The 27688-nt window shown below is 44.4% G+C and overlaps 1 protein-coding gene across 2 annotated transcripts; it reads right to left on the bottom strand.

The window, feature by feature from the left end:
* Positions 1 to 27688, bottom strand: LOC308525797 (uncharacterized protein). Of its 2 annotated transcripts, XR_013996479.1 has the most exons (9): positions 27474 to 27688; positions 24780 to 25045; positions 23575 to 23733; positions 15405 to 15544; positions 14447 to 14623; positions 13184 to 13275; positions 8434 to 8507; positions 8052 to 8156; positions 1 to 1548 (listed from the first exon to the last, which is right to left on the bottom strand). XR_013996479.1 is itself a non-coding variant. In XM_081100645.1 (8 exons), the coding sequence occupies exons 2-8, from the start codon at positions 24990 to 24992 to the stop codon at positions 1273 to 1275; spliced, it is 1059 nt and encodes a 352-aa protein (XP_080956771.1). In that variant the 5' UTR covers positions 24993 to 25045; positions 27474 to 27688; the 3' UTR covers positions 7 to 1272. The 2 variants fall into 2 exon arrangements, 1 of the variants encoding a protein (XP_080956771.1); XM_081100645.1 differs by lacking the exon at positions 14447 to 14623 and having other exon boundaries at positions 7 to 1548.

The following is a 27688-nucleotide window of genomic DNA, read 5'->3' on the forward strand; positions in this document are numbered from 1 at the left end:
GTACTCAACAGAGTGGTGCTCAAAATTAAGGTAAAAATAATACCCTGTCTTCATATGCTCTCTCCTTCCATAGATGGCTCCAATTTTCCTGTCAACTTGAATGCAAGATGGAAGAAGTAATGCTGGTGGATGAAATCAACACATCCCTATTTTAAGGGGTGAAATGAAGATGAGAGACGGAGTGTCACTCATTAAGGTTTCATACTTTACTCTATGGTCAAGTAGGGAGTTTGTAATTGTCCATCCAAACCTGTATCATTAGGGTAATAATGTAGGGCTGTCATGAAGGCCTTTTCAGTGTCTGTACCCCATAAAATCTTGCTCTTTTTGGTCCATGATGTGGGCCAGGGAGCCACCAATGCTCATCCTCTCCCACAGTGACTGAGGGCTCCAGGGCTCCCCTGGCTTGTGGATTTAGCTGGCAATGAGCACAGCTCAATCGTGTGGAGGTGGGACAGACGAGTGGAGTCAGGATGGACTTGGAGCAGCCACTCATGGCTGTCCTTGCCTCTGGCCAGAGCTGATTCACATGGTGAGAGAGGCTCAGAAATGCAGAACAGCACAAACTCCTTGCTACTTGGCACCCAGGGCAGCACACTCACCCTCTTGTTCCTTTACCTGTGCAGCCAGCCAACTCAGTCACCTTCAGGGAGAACATCCAGAAAGAATAATAAAACAAAAGTACCTCATGCCAATCCACATAGCACTTCAAAGTACTAAGAGTAAAAAACTCACTGTCCATGCATTTCTACAGAAAGGCTACTTTCTGTCCAGACCCATACTCTTGCTCTTTTTTCTTCTTCTCCAAAGAAGAAAACACATCATTCTGGAGCCACCGAGATGGAGCAGACCAATGGCCAGCTGTCCACCCAATGATGACAACCGTGGTCTCAGAGAGAATACTATCTGCAGACTCCAGAGAGAGCAGCAGTGGGCTGAGTGGGGAGCGAACTGAGAACTTGACCAGTGACCAGCACGGTGGTGAGCTGATTTGTCTTGAAGACAGTGAGTCTTAGCACTGCTCTGTGCGCAGGACGGGAATGACTCAGAGAGGACTGGACCAGGGGCCTGTTGGAGCCAGAGTGGCGGCTGCCCTGGACCCTTCCCCCTTCTCTCCTGGCCAGGCCCTGGACTCCAAAGCATTGTGGCGACTCCTGATTATTTTTCTTCTTTTTCTCTTGCCAGTTTTCCCTGATAACCATCCTGTTATATGAAGCTGCCACACAGCTCATGGGTGGAGAGGAGTGTAAGGTTCTGAGAGAACCAGAGCTTCTAGCAGAAGGACCAGGAAGGTGGCTGAAATCCAGGGAGAGAGGAGCTGTGGGTGAGCTGGACCCGCACAGAGCACACCCTGGAGGCCAGCATAGGCTCTGCGCATGCTGATGCTGAGGTCACCCCCAGAGCTGCTGAGACACAAGTGACTCTGAACTTCATATGCTCCACAGCCTTACACAGGGGCCTCTCACCTCTGACACTCCGTGGTGGGAAGACAGACTGTGGAACCCGTCCAGCAGGGGCAGCACATCCATCACCAGCCTCATGTGAAGTCTGGAAGGAGAAAGGATCTGCATGTGAATAGGCACAGGGCTCAAGTGCAAGGGGCCAGGGCAGTAGAGCCCCAGCCTGCAGACCCACCACACCCTGCACTTTAGTTCCAAGTACAAGCTCTTTTTTGCAATAGTAACAATTGTAGATTTGACTTTGAAGAAAAAATAACCCAAATTACATTAGAGATTTCAATTTTGGTTTGTCACATCTTCAGTACATGTTAGCTGAACTCACTGTGGTAGTCATTTCACAATGTAGGCAAATCAAACCATCCTTTTGTCTGCCTTCAACTTATACAGTGGTGTATATTGATTATTTCTCAATAAAGCTGGGAAAAATAAACAGTGCCTTCATAAACGGGGAAAAAGTGGTTATAGATGCAGTGGAATGAAAACACCATAACTAAGAGAAAACAAATCAGGATACACACATAACAAATAGTATCATCTTGCCCTGGTGGCGTGCTCACTGGTTGAGCCTTGATCTATGAACCAGGAGGTCATACATGGAGTCCCTGTCAGAGTACGTGGGGCTCCATCCTTAGTAGGGGGCATGTAGGATGCAGGTGATGAATGATTCGTTCTCATCATTCATATTACTACTACCTCTCTCTCTCCCTCTCCTTTCCTCTCTGAAGTCAATACAACATATATTAATATAAATGAATTAATAGTATCACCTCAAAAAGGTATCTAGATATATAAATGTACGAAAGACAAAAGGAAATACTTTGAAATGTTGACAGTGGTTAACCTTGGATAGTGGAAAGAAGTGATTTCCTTTACTTTATACTATTCTTTTTAAAATTCTAATGATCCTATATTATTTTGATAATGAAAAAAATCTTCTAAAACACATTTAAGTAACTTTTTTTGGTGTAAAATGCATTTTGCATCCATGTTCAGTGACCATCCACTTATCTTTGAGAAGCTTAAAAAGTGCTTTGCGTTGTGAAATATCCTTTAAAATGCATTCTTGCACTCCAACAGCTCCTGAATGAGAACACTGGGCTTTGGAGATGCTGGGTCTGCTTGGAAAAAATAATGGGCAGGGGTTGGAGGCACGGTAGGGGATGGGGCGGGTCAGCAACCCTGAAGAGAGGCTCCTAGGTAGGATGCCTCAGGGTCCACAGCTCAGGCTGTATTTGAAGAATTCCTCATTGGAAGGCTGATATCTACAGTAAAGTTTCAGATTTGATAAACTTCAGACATGAGCCACAGTAACTTTTTTAAAAACGGTTTTTGCCGTTCTTATTGCAAATCCATATATATAAAAGGCTAATGTGCTAAGGATTCCACCACCTGACCACTCGCTATGAAGAGCACTGACCACCAGGGGCAGACGTTCAATACTGGAGCTGCTGTGACCTGAACTGGCCCTTTACAGAGGCAGGGCACTGCGCACCCAGAGTCCACAAGCAACACTCCGCTTTTCCCAAGTGGGACACAGGCCCGGCCACGAACCCATGGCACAAAGCCCACAGGCCAGCCCAGCACAGAAATGGTGGCTGTGGGCACCAGGTAATGATGTCACATAGTAATGCCAGGCTTCCTCTCCCTAGCGACTAGCCTCCTTGGAGTTTCTTCACCCACTTGCTTTATAGCCAGGTGCAAACATTTTACACTTTCACCAAATGTCTTTGAAGTGTTTTCATGTGCCTCATCTCATTTGATCCTCACTGAAGTCCCGGAATAGGTAGAGAGGAGACTCGGTAGAATCCTGTTTTCATTTCATTAGCCAGAAAATGAAGATTTAGAATGTTTTAAAAATTGACCCAACTGAAAAGAAGCAAGAAATGGTAGAGCCTGAACATGACTTCAGGTTTTCTCACTGCAGGGAATATAGTCAAACGGGGTTATAGTTAAATATTTCTCCCTTTGTTATCTCTGCATGATGCACAATAATAATCTGCTTTCATTTTGGTATTTATGCTGTTTTGCTGTCAATATCCTGAAAAAGAAATTGGGGCACTTCACCAAGCTGGAAAAAGTTTACCTAATCAGAAAGCAGGTCTAAGTAAGCAAATATCTATATATCTATATCTATAACTATATCTATATCTATATCTATATCTATATCTATATCTATATCTATATCTATATCTACATCTATATCTATCTATCTATCTATCTATCTATCTATCTATCTATCTATCTCTCTGGCGCCAGTTGCATGTGTTTCCATCTGTCATTGTTGATCGTGAATTTGGTATACACTTCTATTATTGAGAAAGGGCAAATAGTGATCTTACAATATTTCTTCTAATTAATTTCCTTTCAATGTGCACCAATTCATGCACTGGGACTCTAGTAATTAAATAATACTATCAAGACGCCTAAGAGAAACATATGTATACAGAAAAGATTTTTAAAGAATTCAGATCTCCTAAGTCACAGCTCTATGGTTCTAACCTCAACTGGGTCTACAGAGGCTGACAGGAAAAATAGAATGAGCACTTGCCCTGGGTTCTCATTTGATCTCTGCTATTAATAGCTTGTGGTCTTGGGGATTTCACTTACCCTTTCTGGGTCTCCTAGCTGCATCTATAGGATGAGGGTAAAATTAGACCTCTTAAATAAGGTTTCTTCAAAGGCTTCAAAAAATAATTGTAGGTTCAGATTTCTACAATGTTCCTAAATATCTCAGCAATAATAAACTTTTTCTTGTTTTAAACTTTGTGGTACAAAACTTCACAAAAATGTAAACACAGTTTTATAATACTACTCATTTCAAAAATATATAATCTCTATAAAACTTATCCTATAAAATTTCGGTAGATACTATTAAACATTTCTTAGTAACTGTACTATAACCCAAACTAGTAAATTTAGCATTATCTTTTTAAAACATCAATTGCATATTCTTGGATTGGTGGAAAAGGCTCAGAAAATACAGATGTGTTGAGCACCATATGTCACTTTTATTAAAATTCAACAAGTAACTTCCCAGGTATGGAAAACTTCAGCTGAAGCCAATTTTGGGGGTGTAAAAATCAACTCCTGTAAACATCAAATTAAAATGTGGCTGTATTTTCTGCCTTAAAAATTAAAAAAACATAAGAATTGTTATTTAACTCACTCAAATGGTTTGTGAAGCTGAAATACTTCCATGTAGGGTCTGCCCCAACCTGACATTAGTTTAGTGCAAGGACTGAGAGCCACATGTCACCTATTCTCCCCAGTGAGGAAGGGAGCTGTGTGTGAATCATTCCTACCACTAAGCCCCTCGGACAGCCAGCTGCTAGGCAGCAAGGAAACCAGCCTCAGCTCACAGGTGGGAGAAGTGCTGCCATCTCTCTCAGAATACTTCCAAATTCATCCTGAGAAGGACAGGCCCTACCAGCCAAGACCCAGTCAGGCCACTGCTGGGCTCTAAGTAAAGACTGACAATTGTCTCTACCTCTTATTTCTTCTGAGACCAAACCAACCAACCTCCCACCCACCCACCCAACCACCCACCCAACCAACCAACCACAATTTAATCATAATCCTTGCACTGAAGCCACTGCTAAATAAACACCAAGTTGTATATGGGCTCACGTGGTGACTACCCTCCTAGACACATATTCCTAGGCCTGGAATAAGCTCTGCCCATGCCCATTCCCTTCCCTCAGCTCGATTCTCCAACCTCCCCTGCTCACACCCCCCCACACATACACCCTATTTGACCAGGTAGTTAACTTTCTGGGGACTACAGATCCGTCTTGTCCCCTGGCTTGAGACACAAGCCCCAGAGAAGCAGGACCCCTCACTTCCTGGCTTAATAGACAGGGGGCCCTGCTGGGGTCTGGCGGGAACTCTGTCCCCAGCTGCCTCCTGTCAGCTCAGCAGCCAACACTCCTCCAGGTCCAGGGAGCACATGCAACCTGCCCCACAATGACAGGGGACCAGCCCCGCACAGGGAAGGAGCCCACACGGGGGCTACTGGTCTCTCACTGGGGCTCTTGGTCCCAGGTGGCGACTTGATCGAGCCTCTCCACTCTCCTGGTTTCTCCCAGGAACCAGGGGCTGGCCAAGTCCCACCCTTTGGGAAAGTGACTCCTTGGCTGCCCCCACAGAGCAAGGCCCAGGGGAACCCCAATCCTCCAAGCGTTTTAAATACCTGACAAGCCCAAGTTCACCCTTGGAATGAGCCCTTCCCGACCACAACAGCCACTACCCCATGGGACACTCCAAGTCCCAGCACCTGGGACAGCCATGGGAAAACTATGGCCCGCGGGCTGGATTTGGCCCTTTCGAAATAATAAAACTAAAAAAAAAAAAAAAAAAGACCGCACCCTATTATTTAATGATGTTTACTTTGAATTTACATTAGTTCACACAAACACTCTATCCATGCTTATCTTACAGCCTGCCAAGAACCCATTGTGGCCCTCAAGTCAAAAAGTTTACCCATGCCTCTTCTAGAGACAACTTCCTTTCCAGCTCACTTGAGTGGAGAAGGTCAGGAGACCAGGATGTCTCTCTGTTGCTTCCCGTTCTTCCGACACTCTGCGAAGAAGAAAGTCCAGGGCAAGAGATGTTTCTGTTGCTGGGGAAACAGGCGCAAGCGCCACCACTGATACCCCTCGCCCTCTGGCACGAGGCACACACAGGTAACCAAGGGCAGGCCCTTTCAGCTCACACTTGTGCGCCAACTGGGGGTCATACCTGGGGAGCCCACACCTCTTACCCCTCATCCCAGGTGTGTGTGTGTGTGTGTTTGTGTGTGTGTGTGTGTGTGTCCGGGATGGTGAGGTGAAGAAAGCGGGGGATGAGGGATGCTCAACCTGGGCTAAGGAGCAGGTTGGTAAGTGTCAGAAGCCTGGAGGGTGTTGGAGGGTGTGTCATGTTCACTGCCCAGGTCATGGCTCACAGGAAGGGAAGCCGAGTGCTGGGGTCAGAGCTCTGCTACCCACTTATTAAATCGCAGGGGTGCTCAAGGGGTCATCAACTTCACTCCCTGCCTGGAGGTCTTTGCAGATGCCCCTCTCTGCCTGATCTGGGGAGCAGAATGGGTGGTGGGCATCTTCCCCACTGGTAATGCCCGGGCCCCTCATGCCTCCTGGCCCGGTAGCGGGCTCTGTCTTTGCAGAGCTCCAACAAGGGCACGTCGAGGAGCTGGCTGACAGGTTCACTTATGCCCTCAACGGGTACAAAGGACAAGTGCGTCAGGACAGGAAAACCATCCAGTGCCAAACTGAGGTGAGAGCTGGCCCACACCTAGGACTCTGAGGTGACTGGGGTGGGACCAGAAGTCAGACTCAAATCTGGGGCCTCAAGTTCTCACAGGCCCACTCCCAAAGTGATCTGCACCTTCAATCCTCCTGACCAGCTCCCTGGTAGGGGAGAAAAGCAGTCTTTCTTCCTGTGCTTCTTGGGATCAGAGAGAAAGCATCTGTTGCTCTCTTTGCCTCATGCTCCTTTCAACTGATGAAATCCCTGCCCAAAGTATCCTGTGGACCAGCCCCAGCCCGACTGTCCTTGCAGACCTTCTCCAAGCTATACACATCATCCCACTTGATAGTGCTGTGTATTGAAAAAAAAGGGGAGGGGGAAGCGGGGGTGGGGGTTAGGGGTGTAGGAAGGGATAAAGGCCTTGAATACTTTTCTCTGCAACCTATCACCTCACAGAGGACGACAAACCATTGCAGTGCGGCCAGCTCAGGAGCTGTGGCCTGACCCAACTCCATATCATCCCAACAAGGACAGAGTTTTCCTCAGTCATTCAGGCTTTCACTGTGGCTACACCTTGACACAAATCAATTGTTGCAAGCTCAGCAGGGCTGCCAGAAACATCCTCACTGTCCTCATAGGCTAGGTCTGCCATGACACAGGACCACAGATTGGGTGGAAGGTTCCTGATGCCTCCTGGCTCAGTACCCACTCTGTCTTTGCAGAGCTCCAAGGAGGACATCATTGAGGTGCTGGCCCATGGACCCGACTACACCACCTACGGGGTCAGGGTGCAGGTGCATCAGGCTGACGACACAGACCAGTGCCTGTCTGAGGTGAGAGCTGGCCTCGAGGGTCTCTACACCCAAAACCCCAACACAACCTGGCAGTGCCCAGAACCCACACTCCAATCTGGGGACTCCACAGATACCCTCCCAGGACTCTCCCTAGTGTCCCACTGCCCCAAGACAAAGAAATGAGGACCCCCCGCCCCCGTCCAGCTACATGGGACGGTAAAGACAAGCTCCTCACATATTTGTAGCAATATCAGAGAGAGAAATGTCGTGTGAACTGTGTCCTGTCCCTCATCTTGCCATGGCCACGGTACCAGCTTTCCCAGGGGGAATCACCCCCACGTCTCCACGCTGGCCTTCTGCAGAGCCCAACGGTTCCTGGACGAGCTTCTATCTCGGTGAGCATACACTCGTGACTCTGCCCACTGCTAGCTGTGAGGCATGAAAATGTCACCACATCTTCCCGAGTCTCAGGATGCTCCTCTGAAAAGTGGGTTGCTGGGGGGGGGGGGAACCTCATAGCACTGCTGTGGGGACAAGCCATGGCAGGTCTCACCTTCTCCCTGGCTCTGCAGACAGGGTAGCTGGATGTGCGGCAGTTGTTGTTGGCAATTCTTTCACTCTGTCCCACGGAAAGAACTCTGACACACCCATCAGCGGCCTGTGGCATCAGAGGTTGGAAAAGCACATGCAAAGCGACCTGTTAAGCAGTGTGAGATTTCACCTAGCCGGTCCTGGTCCTTGGTGTAACCACACTGGGGATTTCTGGGGAGAGCAGGGGCCCAGGCCCACTCAGATGTATGGCATGCTCCTGGTTGGAGTTTCTTTACTCGACAATGTGCACACACTTTTGGAGACACTTAGCCTGACTCAAGGAATGAAGCAGACACAATCCCTGGGCCTCAGTTCTGGGCATTGGGTCCAGCAGTCACGCTCACCATCATTTGCAGCTCGTGTCCACCATCCACCAGGGCTGATGCCATCAGAGTGATTTTTCCATCTGGATGCACACCTGTTTAGAATGACCGGGCTGACACATCACAGGACCAAGTCATAAAGTGAGTGGTCTCCGGGTCCAGAAGGAGGGCCCTCAGAGTCAGCATCGTGGGGACTGTGGTGGGTGGGGGATGGAGAGTGCCTGGCAGAACCCTAATCTTATACATCATCTGATTCCCAAGAAAGGCCTGGGCTCTGGAGTCTTCTATTCCAGGAGGATAGGAGTCAAAGACGACAGTGGGTGGGGTCCCGGGCCTTGTAGACCCAGAGGGGACGCTGTGCTGATTGGTCCCTCACAGTCCCCTCCCCCCCACAGACCCACCCCGCTCTGCCTGCCCCTCTCCATATCCATCTCCCCTGACCACAGTGGCCAGGCTCAGAACAGGCCTGTGGTGAGCAGGGTGCTCACAAGCCTGTCTCAGTCCTCAGTCCAGATGCCCAGGGCCTGGAGGGTGGGGGTGGGCAGTGCACTGGACCTTTAGGTGAGCTGCCAGTGGGAAGAAGAGTCTCACACAGACTCCGTGTTAAACCTGCTGGATCCCACAACTGCTACAACCATGACAGCCACACAAGGGCCGGGGTTACCATGGTGCTCTCCCATGGGTGGTCATGGGAGACCTGCACAGAAGCTCATATCTAAACAAGTGTACCATGGGAGGGCAGACTGGAAGGAAAGAGCAGGACTCAGAATCTGCTGCCCACCTGCCTCTCCCCAGGGCCTTTGCTGCGATGGTGGGGACCTGGCTGGACCACGTCCAGGGTTTGGGGCAGCCCCTTCCTTCCGCCTGCTTCAAGGTAGAGCAGGCCTTGGTGCCCGTCAATTCCCCTTCCCAAACCTGGTGGGCCACACCCAAAATCTATGGTTGGCGCTGCAGCACCTTGAGCCCACCGAGGCAACTCAACAAGGTGAGGCGGAATGATCATCTGGGCAGATCATCGGGGGAGGGCAGGCTCATGGGCTGGAGTTCCCTTAAAGGCGGTGGCATCTTTCCTGTCTGCACTAAGTCACAGGAAAGCCAGGAGTGTGAGTCAATGTGTCTCTTTCTCCTGCTCCAGGTCCACGCCCAGAGCTCCAGAGCTCTCCGGAGGCAGAGGAAGGGCCTGCTCAGGGGCCAGAGCCTGGTCCAACGAGAGGCCCTGCCCTGGCCAGGCCTGGCTCGAGGCAGTACCTGAAGCCATTATGGAGCCAGCTACTGGCTGCGCTGGAAGCCTTCCCTCGTGCTGTCAGAAGAGTTCTAGGCGATTATCTTAAATAATTCAGAGGAATACATCCCAACTGTACATTTATAATAGTAAATAAGGATAATTTCTAAAAGTACCTACCTATTTATGTAGACTATTTCCCATTAAGTTAAATACTCCTTTTGAATAAATAAGGTTGTTTATTAAAAACACGTGTAGACCATGTCTTCTCACGTACATATACATAATTCCATACACACACACACACACACACACATACACACACACACGTACACATATATGCTGACATGGAAGGTGCTCACTGTATAATACAGTTTTAAAATAAGTTTTGAAACATTTAATTTCCTCTGATAACTACGTATACACTGATAAAATGGGGAAATAAAATCTGGAAATATATACACCAGAATGTTCACACTGGTGAACTGTCAGCAGTGAAACTACCAGAAGTGACAGTTTCTTCTCATTTTGCTTCATGTATAGGTTCTGGTTGACACAAGGATCATACCTCCAATATATAGACATAGACAGTAGAGAGAGAAAGGGAGAGGCAGAGAACACAGATGAGAGGTGCACCAGCCGCCTCGTGCCCACCCCGACATGGAACTGACCGCAAAACCCTGCCACATGCCCTCCCTGGGAACTGATCCGGAAACCTTTCAGTGCAAGGGGAGATGCCCATCCAATGAGCCCCATCAGCCGGGGCTAGACTCAGTATATATTTTTAAAAAATACACTTTGATTGATTTCAGGGAGGGAGAAAGGGCGAGACAGGAACGTAAACCATGAGAGAGAAGCATGGATCGGTTTCCTCCTTCACGACCCCTATCGGTGATCCAGGCTGCAACCGGGCCTGTGCCCTGACCCGGAATCAAACCAACTGTGCACTCCTGCCTGCTTCACAGGCGGACGCTCGACCACCGTGCAGCACTGGCCAGACTCAATCATATCTTTCTAAACTTTCCCAAGTGCCAATTTGTATCTTGAAATGGTCTCAGGAAAGGAAAAATTACTTAATGGGGGGCATTCTACTTCCCTCGCTGTTTAGATGCATTTGCTATTTGGCCAGAAACAACCAGTAGACTAGCTCTCAACCATACTTAAAATCACTAGGGATAGCAAGAGCATTGCTTTGGTTGCAACAGGAGTAACTCAAAACAACTCCCTCCACTAAACACTTCCTGAATCATTTCCCTTCCTCCATGAGCCCAGAATTTAACTCACCAGTCAAACTCAGCTTAGGGAGAGGAAATGGTTCCACTGGAACAGGACGGTATGGAAACAAGGTACACAGCCCTGGTTCTACCCGAGGGGCCATAGTTCACTGACACCACCACCACGGGAACAATCTATAATTAAAATGAAAACCACCATGTCAGAAAATTCTAAGCAGAAAAGGACAAAGGAATGCCACTGGTGAGTATTTCAAAAGGAGGCACGCTGTGCAAGAGGGATCCATTCAGTGCTGTGGCCCACTCATCCAAAGCTCATCGTTCTCATGTGAGCAGTACTCTTGCTCTGAGGGGAGACACATTTCCTTTCTTTCATTTCATATTTGCTTTCAAGGAAAACCAGCTAGCTGGTCAATACACCAAGCCAACACTCCTCAGGTATCCAACAGGAGAAACCTAAATGTCTCAGTGAATTTTAAGTTTTACTAAATTTGAATTAAAAAAAGTTTCATTTTAAATTGATATGTGGCTGCCCGACTGGCGTGGCTCAGTGCTTGATCGTGGACCCCGGAACCAAGAGATCCCCGTTTCATTCCCAGTCAGGGCCCATACTGGGGTTGCGCGCTAGGGGCTATGAGACGGATGATGCTCTCTCATCATTGATGTTTCTCTCTCCCCTTCCCCAGCCTCCTCACCGCCCCCACCTCCACCCCCCTGCTCTCTCTGTTCCCCTTCCCTTCCTCTCTCTGAGATCAATGAAAACATATATGTTTAACCAGTTCTATGTGGATAATATGGACCCTATGAGACAGTGTACTTCAAAACACTAGGCAACTGTTGTGAAACAGTCATCGCTGAATCTCGGGACACCTGTCCTCCACAAGTCCACACAGAAGAAATGTACGGGGCCCTCAGTGATCACAGTAGAAACAGGAAGCTCTCCATCTGACACGTCCCCACTGCCCTTCCCCTCACCACCTCCTCCTGGGCTGAGGCACCTCCTTCGGGAGCACTTTGACACTAAACTGCCCCATGTCCCTTGCAATTTGGCCCGTTCTGCCCAAGGGTTCACGCAAGAGTCTCATAGTTGATTTCTGAGACACTAAGTTCCTCCCTGATATAAAGCACAACAGCGAGGAGAGGATTTTTTTCCTCTCGTTGATGCTGGGAGCTTACCCTGACATCACTGAGCAGCTGAATTCAATATTGGATCCACCTACCTGTGGACTTGTTCTTTTGTGAGAAAGACAAGTCCCTACTGTTAGCTTCATCACTATTCTGCTGCTTATAATTCTCAGCTTCCACACTGAATGAGATCCTTAAAACTCCTGAGGGTGGACGAGGTTGTAGCATTTCATGGTATTGCAAAACAACAACAACAAACACGAAAACAAAAACAAAAAACAATGGGAGCAGAGAGCAAGACAGGGGAAAGATGGGAGATGCCGGAAAGTACACCAGCCTTCCACCGACTCCAGAGGGAGACGTCGGGATACAGGGCATGGCACAGCTCTAAGCTGGGCTGGCAGAGTGTGATGCCAATGAGGATCTCAAAGTGTGACCACAGAAAAGGGGTGAGGGAGAGACAAGACTGCAATAGGAGCTAAGGTCGGATCATGGTCGGCCTGGACGGACACGCTAAGTATTTGGGACTCATTTCTAAAGGCCATAGGAGACCACTGGCAGTTTTCAGAAGAGACATGATCATATTGACATTTTCAAAAGATCCTTCGGTCTGCCCGTAGAGAATGCTTAGGGACCTGGCGATACTAGAGGTTGACAGGTCACAGAGCACACATGGGATCAGGAGGCCCCGAAGTCAATGGGGCTTAGTACTCTTGCTGCTAACCTTGATGGCTTCACACTAGAATCGTTGTATCAGGAATGTCAAGGTGGAAATCTATCCCACTCAAGGCACTTGACAGCTTATGTCTAGAAGTTACAATAAAGTAGCACGATATGCCGTATCTTTTCTCAGATCAAAACACTCTCAGAACAAAGTGGAGAACATACCAAAACCAAGACTTGCTAAAGTGGTAAGGAAAAGGGTGTGGACTCAGCTTCCAGACAGAACAACAGGTCAGTGGCACAGACAGAGACACGCACACACACACAGAATGCGAGAGAGAGGCTGAGAGGAAGGAAGGGACCTCAAGAACGAGAGTACAAGACAAGTGACAGGACCTGACACCCCATCAGCTGGCCTGTACTTGATGTTGTTTAGAAGCGAGTTTATAACATAGAGTCCAAACATAATCGAAATACAAGCAAATGTCACCATACTGTTCACAAAACCTTTAATGACACAGTTGCTTACCTTGATCAAGTGTGCATACTTCTTCAGTTGTTCTGAAAAGCATTGTGTAATCTTTGCAGTAATGATCTAAGTAAAACTCCATTTTTAAGTCCCTACAACAACAAGAACATATAAAATACAAATAACTAGGAAGGTATTCCAATATTTACCCCCAACAGTTAGCAATCATCAATAGAACTTTCCCATTTAAAAACACTTATGAGAAAAAAGATAATCAAATCCAGAGCCCCTTTATTCTATTTCTGGACTTTCCTGTGCCCAGTATTGTAAGTGCAACCTCAACTACTTTTGCTAGACAGATGTTGTGCAGGTGAAACTACTGTAAAAACACTGTGATCTCGGTTCTCTTCCATTACCTATTGGCTGTTGATCTTGAACAAACCATCTCTAGAGCCTCAATATTTTCTTCCAGAAAATGGGGAAATACCAGTTAATTCACTGTGAAGTTTTAAAACTAAATAAAATATGTAAAAAATACCAGAGCCCATGATTAGGGTTGGAAATCATTTCATTATAAAACAGTTTTCACGATAGTAATGATTTGTCCTAAGAGAAATAAAAAAAAAAAATTAAAAGTGCCATGTCTCAGAATACAACTTCTTTATCTCAAGGAAGATCACAAAAATTAGAAAACGTTCTGTAATATTAACTCAGATGTTGGTATTTTTATTCCATTCAATTTTATTTATTATCAACGGTCACAATACCCAAGTGTGTGACCTTTAGAATTCAGTGTTAAACAGAGTGCTGGCCAGGCTGTGAGAGTGCAGTGTTAGCACCATTTAAACGTAGATCCACCAGGAACCTGACAGACACCGAAGGCAACAGCACAAGTGCAGCAGAGAGCCCACAGCGAACCAAGCGTCAGGGTCTTGGAAACACACTGACAGGTTTTCTCATCACTAATGGGGGTCATGGTTCCCTGGCCTGGTTGACAATTTATGTAGCTAAACTGCAGTTCTCTGAACTGTAAGCACTACTAGAATGTAGGTATTGTTACAGCATAGCAGGTATTGTTATAGACCTTCCACCACAGTGCAGGCAGTCAGCCTGTCAACATGAAATGCTCTTCGGGTCACCCCCAGTGTTTACCATGTTTCCTGACTTCCTACTGATCTTAGGACAAAGATGACTCACAAGCCCTTACATAGCCAGTATCTTCAAACAATTCTAGGTTTTGCAAACAATGCTCTGGGTTCTTAAGGCCAACGTCTGAGTCACCTGAGCACTCCTGGAAGTTTTCACTCTACACACAGTATTTACCTTGCCAACTGAACAAGGGGCGTCAACAAGTGAATGAATTCCTTCTCCCATCAGAGTATTCCATTTAGGCTCCTCAGAGACCCAGTGAAGTAGGAAAAAGATTGCAGGTATGTGAGAGAAGTGTAGAAGAATCCAGACTAAGATTCTGTGACAAGTCTTCATCCTTCATCTGAGAAACTTTCCAAAAGATTCAGACATAAAGATCTGTTCAAAAGGTGAGACTCAACCTTCTGGTGGTGGTCTGAATTCAGTAAATAATCCCAATCCCGAGAAGAAGAAACAGATATTGATTTTTTAAATCATGCCTCCTTGTAATTAGGGGGGTGGGAGTGATCAAGGAGGGGTCGATGAGGGGAGAAGGAGACATATGTAATACTTTAAACCAGTGTTAAACTCAACCTTCCTAATGCCGCGACCCTTTAATATAGTTCCTCATGTTATGTTGACCCCCACTTTCACTGTTACAAATTAAATATAATTAAAGCATAGTGATTAATCCCAAAAACAATATGTAATTATATATGTGTTTTCCCATGGTATTAGGCGACCCCTGTGAAAGGGTCATTCGACCCCTAAAGGGCTCACGACCCACAGGTTGAGAACCGCTGCTTTAAACAATAAAAAAATTCAATTAAAGCAATTCAAGTTCCATTTTCATATTCAGTTGATCTAAGAATATGAAAAAAAAATCACAATGCTGGCCCAGCAGGTGTGGCTCAGTGGTTGAGCATCAATCCATGAACCAAGAGGTCATGGTTCAATTCCTGACCAGGGCACATGCCCAGGTTTCTGGTTTTATTCCCAGGAGGGAGTGTGCAGGAGGCAGCCAACTGATGATTCTCTCTCATCAAGGATATTTCTATCTCTCTCCCTCTCCCTTCCTGTCCCTGAAATCAATTAAAACATTTTAAAAATTAAGTAATCACAATGCTGGAAAATGAAAGGAATATCAAAACACCTAAATGACTTTAGTGATCTTCTAAATCCTCTGTTGTCATTTCCAGTCTCCAAAGCACTTTCTCCACGAGATTTGAGGCTCTTTGTTGTCATTTCCACAGTCTCCACAGCACCTTCTACGGAAAGAGATGTGGACTCTTCCTTTAATGAATAATATAAAAATGCTTAGACAAAACCACCATTATTCATTTGGTTTTGAACAACAAAAAAAGAGGTATACATTTGGAATCAAAAAGTTCAATAAAATTCCAAAAAGAAACTTATTGTAGGCTTTTTCAGACTTACCCTGTGATATGATAAATGCCTAAAATTAAAACAAAATGCTTATCTAAGAATTGCATCTAAATAATAGCCTATTAACAAATCATATCTAAATAAGAATTGTGGTGAGCTAGAAGGGGACAATAAAAAAGGGGGGACATATATAATACTTTCAAAAGGAAAGATTTTAAAAATAAATAAATAAATAATAATGACATATAGCTATATACTACCTTCTCACCAGCTCAACACATGCACCATGGGAACTAAAAAAGGTAAAATAAAATTAAACAAATGAATGATAAATATTATAAGATAAAGTATGTGTGTAAATAAATTTTAAGAAAAGAGTAGACAAAAATTTAAAAATCAACTAGCTAGAAGCCTTGCCACAAAAGTGACCTCAAACCGTGGCTCAACCTGTATTGACCTTATGTCCTTTATAAAACTAAAGATTACCAGAAGAGCTATTCATAACCTACAGGTTTCTTAATGATCTTATCATTCTTAGACAGTCAGAAAAATATCTTTAGAAAAACTAAACTTTCCCTTTCATCTTGCAAAACATAAACTAGGAAATGCCATTCAACTTTCACTAGCATGCCTAACAATCACTTACTTGAAATTATTTAATGGTATTTTATGGGTTTTTTAATTGTGGTTAAATATACATAATGTAAAATTTACCATTTTAACCATTTCGTGGTGTACAAATTCAGTACCATTAAATACATTCATTCATAAAGTTGTGTAACCTCAATGCTATCCATTTCCAGAACTTTTCCATTATCCCAAACAGAAACTGCCAATTCAACAACTCCCCCTTTCTCCCTCCCTCAGCTTCTATTATATTTTCTGTCCTTATGAATTTACCTATTCAAAGCAAAGTACCCCATGAAGGTGGAATTATACAGTATTTATGTTATGTTGGGTATAACATCCTCAAGGTTCATCCATGTGGTAGCACATCTCAGAATTTCCTTCATTTTAAAGGCTAAATATTTCATTGTAGGCATATACCACGTATTGTATATCCAGTCATCTCTCCATACACACTGGGGTTGTTTCCAATTTCAACTATTGTGAATAATGCTGCTATGAACACTGGTGTTCGACTGAGTCCCCACTTTCAAATCTTTTCCTTTTATTTCAACATTTTTTTTTATTAAGGAATTACATATGTCATTATCCCCCCATTGCCCCGACCCTACTCCCATTCATGACCTCACTCCCCTGGGTCTGTGTCCATTGGTTATGCTTATATGCATGTATACAAGTCCTTTGGTTGACCTCGATCCCTTACTCCCACCCTCCCCTACCTTCCCTCTGAGGTTTGAGCATCTGATCGATGCTTTTGTCTTTTGTGTATATATAATCAAAAGGGGGATTGTTGGATCATATGGTGATTCTAGGTTTAACTCCCCCCCCCTAATTTATCTTGAAATTTATTGTTGAAATTATTATAGATGTCCCTTTCTATCCCCCATTCATCCCCTCCACCCTGCCTAGGTTTAATATTTTGAGAAACAGCAAATGGTTTCCCACAGTGGCATTTTTTACTTTTCCACCAGTAATCACAGGGTTCCAGTTTCAACATCCTCACTTATTTTTTTCATTGTTTAATAAATCAGTCATCTCAGTAGGTATGACATGGTATCGCACTGTGGTTTTGATTTGCATTTGCCTAATGATTAAACATGCTGAGCACTGTTTCATGTGCTCATTGGCCATTTACATATCTTTAGAGAAATGTCCGTTCAAGCCCTCTGTCCAGTTTTAAATTGAATTGTCTGATCTGTGGTTGTTGAATTTAGGAAAAACCGGCATGTACCTATTATTGACTCAGCTTCCTTTTATGAAATCCCATCCTCCCAGTCTCTAAAAGCAGATAGTATTTTATTTTATTTTTATTTTTTAAATCTATATTGTTGAAAGTATTACATAGGTCCTCCTTTCCCCGCATTAATCTCTTCCGGGCCACTCCCATCCCCACCCCACCCCAATAGTATTTTCATACTCTCCCTTACTCCTGATGTCTCAGGACTTGCACATTCCCTCAGCTCTGTCTCTCATCTCTGTCTTCTCTCTTCAGAACCAATCTTTTTCCCCTGAACTATCATAGAACAGTATCCTTGACAACAGTCTCTCTACTCTCCAGCCAATCCTACACATCCTACACATTGCCACCAAAGTCCTATCTTCTCAAAATACAGAACTGAAGATGTACTTTCCATTTTAACATCCTTGACAGGCTCCTTCTGTGTACAGTTTAAATTTCAAGTTCCCAGGTACAAACAAGGCCCTTCAGTTTGGATCCACTCAGCACCTGCAAGCATCTCTCCACACCCAAACCTTGTGTACATCCATTCTGAACTTAAAAACATCATGTTTTTCCATAAATAGTTTGGCTGATTCGCTCTGCCTAGAATGCCCTTCTTTTACCAACTTCCAGTTCAATCAGCAACTTCTTTGAGAAATCCTTCCTTCAGAGCCAGTCCCCTGACTCTCACCACACTGTGGACACACAGGTATTATGTGGCATTTTAATTCATCTGCATACAGCATTTTAGTTATCTGTTTATTTGTTTAACTAAATCTGAGTCACATACACCTGGTATTGATTCCTAACCAAAATATAAAATATCTTCCCGCATATAGTAAGAAGACTAAAGAACAATATGTTTTCCAGACCAAAAGGACTGAAATTAAAAATCTTATCGTTCTATTTACAAGCAGTCTTAAGATAACGGAGACAAAAGAGACAATTCATCTAACTGCACATCCATGGAATCTAGTAAACATGCAATCATCCTTTGGAGAATTTAAGATGGAAACATAGAAGCAAAGAATGAGTTTGAGCCCGGCCAGCATGGCTCTGTGGTTAAGCATCGACCAATGAACCAGGAGGTCACAGTTTGATTCCAGGTCAGGGCATATGTTTGAGTTGCAGCCTCGATCCCCGGGAGGCAGCCAATCAATGATTCTCTCTCATCATTGATGTTTCTATCTCTCTCTCCCTCTCCCTTCCTCTCTGGAAAATAAAAATACATATTAAAAAAAAACCCTTGTTGGATATCATCATGCCACTTTCACAACTACACTAACCATATGGTTACGGGGGGGCAGGGGGGGCGGAAATATCATCAAAATGGTCACTGGGGCCCTTGCTGGTTTGGCTCAGTGGATAGAGCATTAGCCTGTAGACTGAAGGGTCCCAGGTTCAATTCCAGTCAAGGGCACATGCCCAGGTTCCGGGCTCAATCCCCAGTAGGGGGCGTGCAGGAGGCAGCCGATCAATGATTCTCTCTCATCATTGATGTTTCTATCTTTCTATCTCTCTCCCTTCCTCTCTGAAATCAATAAAAATATATTTTTAAAAAAATGGTCACTGGCTTCAACACTCCTGGACAGAAATGCTTTTACACATGCCCTCAAGTTTAGGAATAATTCAGTTTATCGTTCCCAGTATATTGTTAGAAGGGTACAATGTTCATCAGGAAACAGTTAATGGGGGAAAACACAAAAAAGCAATGTCCAGGTACCAAGATTGCAGTGCTTACCACTAAGGAATTTAACATTAGTCAAAAAGTCTTGAAATCTCTTGTCAATAGCCCAATAATTAATTCAACTGCTATAGATATATTCTCCCCCACCCGAAAACTTTTTATTCTAAAAATATTCAGTAAGAAAAGTTGAAATAATACAGTGAACACCTGTTTCATCTAAATCTAACAGTTGTTAAGGCCTAGCCGGTTTGGGCCAGTGGATAGAGCATCGGCCTGCGGACTGGTCCTGGGTTTGATTCCAGTCCAGGTCACATACCCAGGTTGCGGGCTCAGTCCCCAGTAGTGGGCATGCAGGAGGCAGCCGATCAATGATTCTCTTCTTACCATTGATGTTACTGATGTTTCTCTCTCTCTCTCTCCCTCTCCCTTCCTCCCTAAAATCAATAAAAAATGTTTTAAAAATAAACAAATAAATCTAACAGTGGTTACCAATATGCCATATCTGCTTATGTGCATGTGAGGGATTTGACTGGGGGATGATGACTACCTGAAAATCCCCCACATCATGACTTCATCATGCATTTCCCCAAAATAAATATTCTCTCCTATACACCACAAAACCATCATCTTGCCTAAGAAAAAATTTTTCTAACATCACCTAATATTCAGTCCATTTGCAACTTTTTCAAATTTTCCCCAAAATGTTTTTTTAAGACAATTTTCTAGAACCAGGACTCAATCAAAGTTCATTCAAAATGGTGCAAAATATATTGCATTTGGTGATGTCCTTTAGTCTCTTTTAACCTACAATAGGCCCCACCTTTTTCCCCCTCCATGCCTCTTTTTTTTTTTTTTTTGCTTTCTACTACTGTTCTTTTTTTTATTAATTAAACCTTTATTGTTCAGATTATTACTTTTGTTCCTCTTTTTTCCCAACATAACTCCCCTCTACCCTGTTCCCACCCCACCCACTTCCCTCACTCCCCATCCACTGTCCTCATCCAGAGGTGTGCGATTTTTGTCCAGTCTCTTCCCACATCCCCCTCACCCCTTTGCCCCCCAAGAATAGCCAGTCCACTCCCTTTCTATGCCCCTGATTCTATTATAATCACCAGTTCATTCTGGTCATCAGATTAGTCACTTGATTTTCAGATTCACTTGTTGATAGATGTGTATTTGGTGTTCAAAATTTGTATCTTTACCTTTTTCTTCTTCTTCCTCTTCTTAAAGGATACCTTTCAGCATTTCATATAATACTGGTTTGGTGGTGATGAACTCCTTTAGCTTTTCCTTATCTGTGAAGCTCTTTATCTGACCTTCAATTCTGAATGATAGCTTTGCTGGATAAAGTAATCTTGGTTGTAGGTTCTTGGCATTCATCACTTTGAATATTTCTTGCCACTCCCTTCTGGCCTGCAAAGTTTCTGTTGAGAAATCAGCTGACAGTCGTATGGGCACTCCCTTGTAGGTAACTGACTGTCTTTCTCTTGCCGCTTTTAAGATTCTCTCTTTGTATTTTATTCTTGGCATTTTAATTGTGATGTGTCTTGGTGTGGTCCTCTTTGGATTCCTTTTGTTTGGGCTTCTCTGCGCTTCCTGGACTTGTAAGTCTATTTCTTTCACCAGGTAGAGGAAGTTTTCTGTCATTATTTCTTCAAATAGGTTTTCAATATCTTGTTCTCTCTCTTCTTCTGGCACCCCTATAATTCGGATGTTGGTACGCTTGAAGGTGTCCCAGAGGATCCTTACACTATCTTCGTATTTTTGGATTCTTTTTTCATTTTGCTTTTCTGGTTGGATGTTTTTTGCTTCTTCATATTTCAAATCGTGGACTTGATTCTTGCAATCAAGGCTAGAGAGTCTGCTGTTTGGAGTCTGTATAATATTCTTTATTTCAGTCAGTGTATGCTTAATTTCTAGTTGGTCCTTTATCACAACCTCGAGGGTCTCATTAGATTTCTTATAGATCTCATTAAGTTTATCGGCAGTTTCTAGAAAATTCTTGAAAAACCTTAAAAGTGTGGTTTTGAACTCTATATCCAGTAGTTTGCTTTCCTCCATTTCTGTCATTTGTGTCCTTCTTCTTTGTCTCCGCATTTTTATGCTTCCCTGTGTTGATAAAGTGGTTTTCTGTGCTGAGTGTCCACTAGGGCCCAGTGGTTCAGCCTCCCCAATTACCTGAGGAGGAGACTCCTGGTGCACCCCCTTGTGGTCTTTGTGCACACTCTTGTTGTAGTTAAGCCTTGATTGTTGCAGTTATCACTGGGAGGAATTGACCTCCAGGCCAATTGGCTGTGAGTATCAGCTGTGTCTGCAGTGGGAGAACTTCTGTGCTGGACACACTCCTCTGGGGCAAGACTTGCTTCAATGGGGCTTTGGTGCTCACTGAGTCTGCCCCCTGAGTGTGTCCTTTATGGTTCCACAGAGCTGCAAACTGGATGGTTCCACTCTTACCTCTGGGTTTCCTGGCTCCTGGATCTCTAGGGAGGTGCTAATCTAGCCTTTGCCTGATGCTATACAGCAAAATCTTCCCTGCAGGGCTTAGGCGGGGCGGGTCCCACGGGATCAACAGGGTGGGGCTAGCAGTTATGGCTGCTCTCAGTCCAGCCCTCAGAGGCTCTGCTTCTCAATGTCCTGGTAATCGCTGCAAGCACCTCGGAGAGAAAGCTGCCCTCGAGTTCTGACCTATGCCAGACAGTCCCGCTTCTCCCGTATGAGTCTGGGTCCCTAGAGACTTGCCTGGAACCGGAGCTCAGAGCCTGAGACTACCTCCTGATTGAAAACGACAACCATGCCCTCAGCCGCCAGCCCGCTCCGCATGCACCTCCGCACCATAGTATTTTACTGCCATACTGCGTCTCCTCTGAGTCTCGGTATGCTTTTCTCTTTCCTTCTCCCTTCTAGTTGTACAATTTCCACTCAGCCAACCTTCCTGTGGTTCTGGATGGTGTCCATTCCGTCTTTTAGTTGTATTTTTGAAGTGGTTGTTCGAGGCAGTAAACTCCAGTGTTTACCTATGCTGCCATCTTGGTTTCTCTCCATGACTAACTCTTTAAGGAGACCAGAATGTAGACTATCCCATATTCTGGATTTGTCTAATTGTATCTCATAGTGGTTTTTTCTTTAAGTCTTTATTATAGAAAATTTCAAATATATACAAAGGAAACAGAGTAACATAATAAATCTCCAACAGCCAGCTTCAATAATTCTCAATTTCTGGTGGTTCTTGTTTCATCTATACCTCCACCCATTCCTCATCTCATTTTACAAACTGATCCTCTAGGCCCCATACTTCCTATAACTGGAAGTTAGGTCTACATATTCATATCAAATATTTGGGGGAAGAAAACTGAGTAGATGACATCATGTCTCCATGCCACATTACAGCTGTAGGTATAAAGGAGTCCTCTGTCCCCTATCAGTGATGGTAACCCACCAGGTTGTGGAGGTGGAGAACAACATGCAGCTTCAAAGTAGAGATGCATTTATTTCTTCACTTTGGGTGACACCTTGGTGCCATGCTAACACCTTTCACGCAATGGCATTACTATCCCATTTACAATCCTTGTCTGAATCAGAGGTTACACTGGAGTAAGAGGTTACACAGAATAGCGATTTTCAAATTCTACCAGTCCTTCTATATTTATTAGCTGGAATTCTACTTTAAATAAGGGTTTTCCTTTATTAACTGGAGATGAACTGCAAGGCTTCCTAAAAAGGCAGAGCAAATGCTTAATTCTGTCCCTTTAATTACTAATTTTTATTTGTTTCTATTCTTTTTTTTATAATCAGTTAGAAATACATGTAGTTTACATATAAATAAATATACATATAAATTTATATATAAATTTATGAAATATAAATACATATATAAATATATTTTCATTGACTTCAGAAAGGAAGAGGTAGATAGAAACATCAATGATGAGAAACTTTCATTAGCTGCCTCCTGCATGCCCCCTACTGGGGATCAAGCCAGCAACCCAAGCATGTGCAATGACAGCAAATTAGATTTTTTTTTCCTTTCCCGTACTCTCTATTTTCACTATGAACTTGATTTTTATTTATTCAACACTTTGCAACCAAATATAATCATGTGCTAATATATTCTTATACCCTTAAATTTAAGTCATGAATTTTCTCGGCAATAACTAATTAAATTACTCAAGTGTTTAAACATTACCATGAAATTGACAAAGAACAGTGCAAAAAAATGATGATATAGAAAATAACTGAAATGTTTATTTCCCTACCATTATCTTCACTACATGTTAAAACATATATCTAGCTACTGAGATCATTATATATTGTTTTTATTATTTCTGTTAAAATTAGGATAAAAGCATTGTTTAAAAAAAAAAACACTAAATAATCAATCAAATACTAAAATTCAAATCAACTCACCTGTTGAACAGGACTATCAACGGTAAAGGCCTTGTAAAGAGCCAATGCCTGGCTTTTACTCCCTTTGCTCCAGATCACCATATTTCCAGCCACATAGAGTTCCTCGTCATAATCCATTTCTCCAATTTCATTTCTGCCTCTCCTTAACTGCCAGCTTTCCTAAAAAATTTACATATGTAAGACATGTTTAAGCAGTTTTTATTTCTTTTGCAACATTATGGAGCAAGATTTATTAATTAAAATTGAACCGCAATTCAGATACAAGTCTCCTGCTCTGTCTGTGGAGTAAGGCTCAGTCCAAGCCCAACTCTTAGGTTTGGTGCCACCGATTAACAGAGGAGGGGGTGTGGGTGTATGTATCATACTGTATCTTACAGGATTTCAAAAATGGGAATTTACCTCAAGAATTCTCTATATTAAGTATTTTATTATTACGTTACCATTTTATGCTGCCAAAAACATAAATAAACAAAAATTGGACCTTACCTATATATCCAAAAATTAAACCAACATTCTTGGGAGACTAAAGACATATGAAGCATATGGGGGGTGAAGCAGAGGGGGCAGTGAAGTGCACATGGGACACTGGGGGAGCTTACCAACCATGCAGACTTCCCTGCTTCACAACTGCATATACATTCACTTTCCTGCCCTTGTGCCAACCATCAGAATGAACAGGGCAGAGAAAGGTTTGGATTCCTAACTACAGACTTCCGCTCCTGGAAATTTTGGTATCCCAAAAGGGATACAGAAATGGAATTAAGATGAGAATGACTGACTGTTTAACATGCACTTACTTCTCATTCCCCTATTTAAAAACTAGTACTGTATCTACTTATGTGGCATTTCCTTTCTCCTCTAGAAATATGTAAGTTTTGGGCAGCAGGGACCATTGCTAACTCGACTATCTAACCATCAAATAACATGAAATCTGGTCCCACGTACTAAATGAAGAAAAAGAGATTTAAATGGACCATAATCATAGTGACTCTCATTATAAATCCCTGAGTTATATGTCTAAACAGCCATGACACTGTAATACAATTAAGGTCATTATTTTTAGCTTTCATGAAAATTACCAAATCTTAACCAATACCCTAGAAGTAGCATCATACTCATTTCTCAGTTGCATCTGGGTAGCCTTAAATTACAAGTAGATCGAATCTCTCTACATTTCAAAAGCAAACTGAGAAACTTGGTAAAACCTTCTGTTTTTCGTGGATTGTAACCTCCTGCAGGGATCCCACCAAGCCAGCAGCACCATCAGACGACCACAACTCAGAGGCTGGCTGCAGCTGCCGAAGCTGAAGGTTCAAAGCATTAGGGTGCTGTCTGCAGTGGTCTCGACGGAAAGGAACAAATTCCTGCAAATCCCCAGCTGCAATCATTGTTGCCCTTTCTTCAGAGAAGTTCAACATGGCTTTCAGATATCAATATTATTTCTGTATGAATTCAAACACATTCTGGCCAGCTGCTGGGATCAAAACGAGAAGAAAATTATCAGAAGTTTACAGAAGAGCCATGAATCCTTAGATGAGTGTCATACAATCCTATCACATTGTAGGTGTACAAGTAATCATAACATCAAAGAGCATTCCAGATCTGATTCTTTCAGGGAATTAGTTACCATTTCATAGTTACCTCACACTATCAGTACATAATTAACATTACAGCTACATGTTAGCTGCTGACAAAATCAACTGTAGGAAATCACTGGGCTGAGAGATAAGCACTGATGTCTGACAATATTGATCCTACATTTCCTACTACTACTCACTAATTTCTCCACATTTCACATTTAAGGATTTAGACAAGTTTTACTTTATAGTAAATGGCTCTCAACATTTAAGGGCATTTCTGTTCAAATGCTGGAACAACATTTAAAAAGCACACCTGACAGATGACTGGCATATTGAAATGAAACAAACAAAAACAACATATCATTTCTAATGCATCAAAAGTTGAACCACTTGGTGCTTTAAGAAACTAGTAAATGTCATCATTAATTTTGAGGCTCAATCCACCTAAACATATAATTGCAAGCAATTCCAATTTCTGGTGCAAACCCAAAAGACCAAGGCATGAATAAAATTACTGGCAATGGAACAGTCGTGCTTGTTTGCAAACTTAACAGTTCAGCTTATTACTACAAAGAAGTGGATGAGCTGTGGGTGGTAAGAGCCCTCACCCCTTACTTCCAGAACATTTCTATGAACAGTAACTAACAGCCAGTCAAATTCGGCCACTGTAGAAGGTGGATGACAGTTCTGCCTCAGACAACTCTTATATGTAAAACGGTTTTGTGGCATAGCGGTTAAGCTGCAATCCTCAAATACAGGAATCAAAACAAACATTCATGTCAGCACTAGACAACCTTTAAAAACAGTGTTTGAAATGGCTTTCACATCACAAACAGTTTAATTTGACTTCGTTTCTCCTCTGAGATCTTTTTGGCACCAGCAGCTTTCTTGGCTGAAATATCTAAGCCTGTGGTTCCCATGCAGCTCCTCTAGGGTTGCAGTTATGTTTTCTGTGAATTAAGTGTTATTCCTGAGAGAACGGTTATGTCACATTCATGACACTTTTTCCTCCTTCTGATAAGTCAGTTTTGAGAACAGTTTAACTTGGGCCATGACTGAGATAGTGCCTGTGGGAGCCTCATCAGGGTACGCCAGATGTTCAAGGCCAATCTGAGCAGGAGAATCCTAACTGGGATGTTCAAGGCCAATCTAAGCAAGGACACAGAGATTGTACTGTACACACTGGGCAGGAGTACCTTACTATAACCCAAATACTGATGTCACTGTTGGGCAGGAAGCCTTTGTGTCTAAGTTAGTACAAACGTGTTCCTAACCAGCCGGTGGGTGGCTGCTTGGTATGGCTCCTGTTTGCTACTGTATTAGCAAGGGCTGCTTGGCGCAGCCACTGTGTGAAGCTACTTTGAAGAACTGTTTTGTCTGATGGCTCCTTGTTAGCAATGGCTACATGGCCTGCAAAAGAGACTCTCCTGCCCTAACCGGTTTGGCTCAGTGGATAGAGAACAGCCTGCGGACTGAAGGGTCCCAGTCCAGGGCATGTACCTTGGTTGCAGGCACATCCCCAGTAGGGAGTGTACAGGAGGCAGCTGATCTATGTTTCTCTCTCATGATGTTTCTAACTATCCCTCTCCCTTCCTCTACGTAAAAAAAAATGAAAATATTTTTTTAAAAAGACTCTCCTATATGCCTCTGTCTCTCATGTCCTCTTTGTCTACTGCCCGGCGTTCACGTGGGTACAGCCCCTGGCAGAGGACTGTGCACCCCACAGTGCCTTATAAAACTTACACCAAACACCACAAAATCCAGCCGGCCTTCCTATGTTCTAGTCAACAGGTTATCCAACATATTAACTCTGAGAGGAAGCCACAGAATCGGTAATTAAAGGATCGCCTGCACAGAACAATGACCACTTTGTGCTGATTAGTATATTTAGATCTTTGCAGCCCCAACTGTGTGTGTGGTTCCCCGGGCCCTATAACAGCTCCGCATGGAACTGATGCGCTCCCAGGGAGACTGCGGCCTGGCTTCCTGGGAACAGGGACCTGCCAAGAGCACCCGAGGCGGCTGGGGGGGAGGGGGGGACCCGAAGGCACAGGAGGCACCGGAGCCGGGTCTGGGCAGAAGGGCCGCGTCCGGGGCCTCAGGGTCAGCGAGACCCGCGGGCTGAGCCGGGGCCTCAGCAGCACCAGCCGCCTGGCGGCCCGCTCTGAGCTTCGGCCGCGGGGACACCGCGCTCAGCTGGGAAGGAGGCCTGGGAGGCGCGGGGAGGGGCGGCGCAGAGCCCAGGCCACGCTGCCCGGGGCGGTCGGGTGCGGGGTCAGGGACACGCGGCGACCAGCAGTGCCGCCGGCCGGGACTCGCCTGAGTCACTCGGGACGTGCGAGGCGCGGGAGCCCGGCTGCGCCCCCGGGGCCACAGCAGAGTCGGTCACGGGGACTCCGCCGCCGCTGAGCGTTTCCTCCCCCTCCGCCCCCCGCTCCCGGGAACCGGCGAGCAGCAGCCCAGGACCGCGGGCGTCAGCTCCCGCTCTAAAAGCAAAGGACAGACTCTGCTGAATTTCCCGTCCTGCTTCGCGC

Source organism: Myotis nattereri (genome assembly GCF_964212035.1).
Source record: "Myotis nattereri genome assembly, chromosome: 10".
NCBI classification, from domain to species: Eukaryota; Metazoa; Chordata; class Mammalia; order Chiroptera; family Vespertilionidae; genus Myotis; species Myotis nattereri.

Excerpts from the sequence above, each read along its gene's own strand:
- LOC308525797 (XM_081100645.1), bottom strand. The coding sequence starts at position 24,992 with ATGTTGAACTTCTCTGAAGAAAGGGCAACAATGATTGCAGCTGGGGAT. Across the intron at positions 13,276-15,404 it reads AGATCACTAAAGTCATTTAG|GGACTTAAAAATGGAGTTTT; the intron begins GTGTTTTGATAT and ends TTGTTGTTGTAG. Across the intron at positions 1,549-8,051 it reads TCTGCAGAGCCAGGGAGAAG|ACTTCACATGAGGCTGGTGA; the intron begins GTGAGACCTGCC and ends TTCTCCTTCCAG.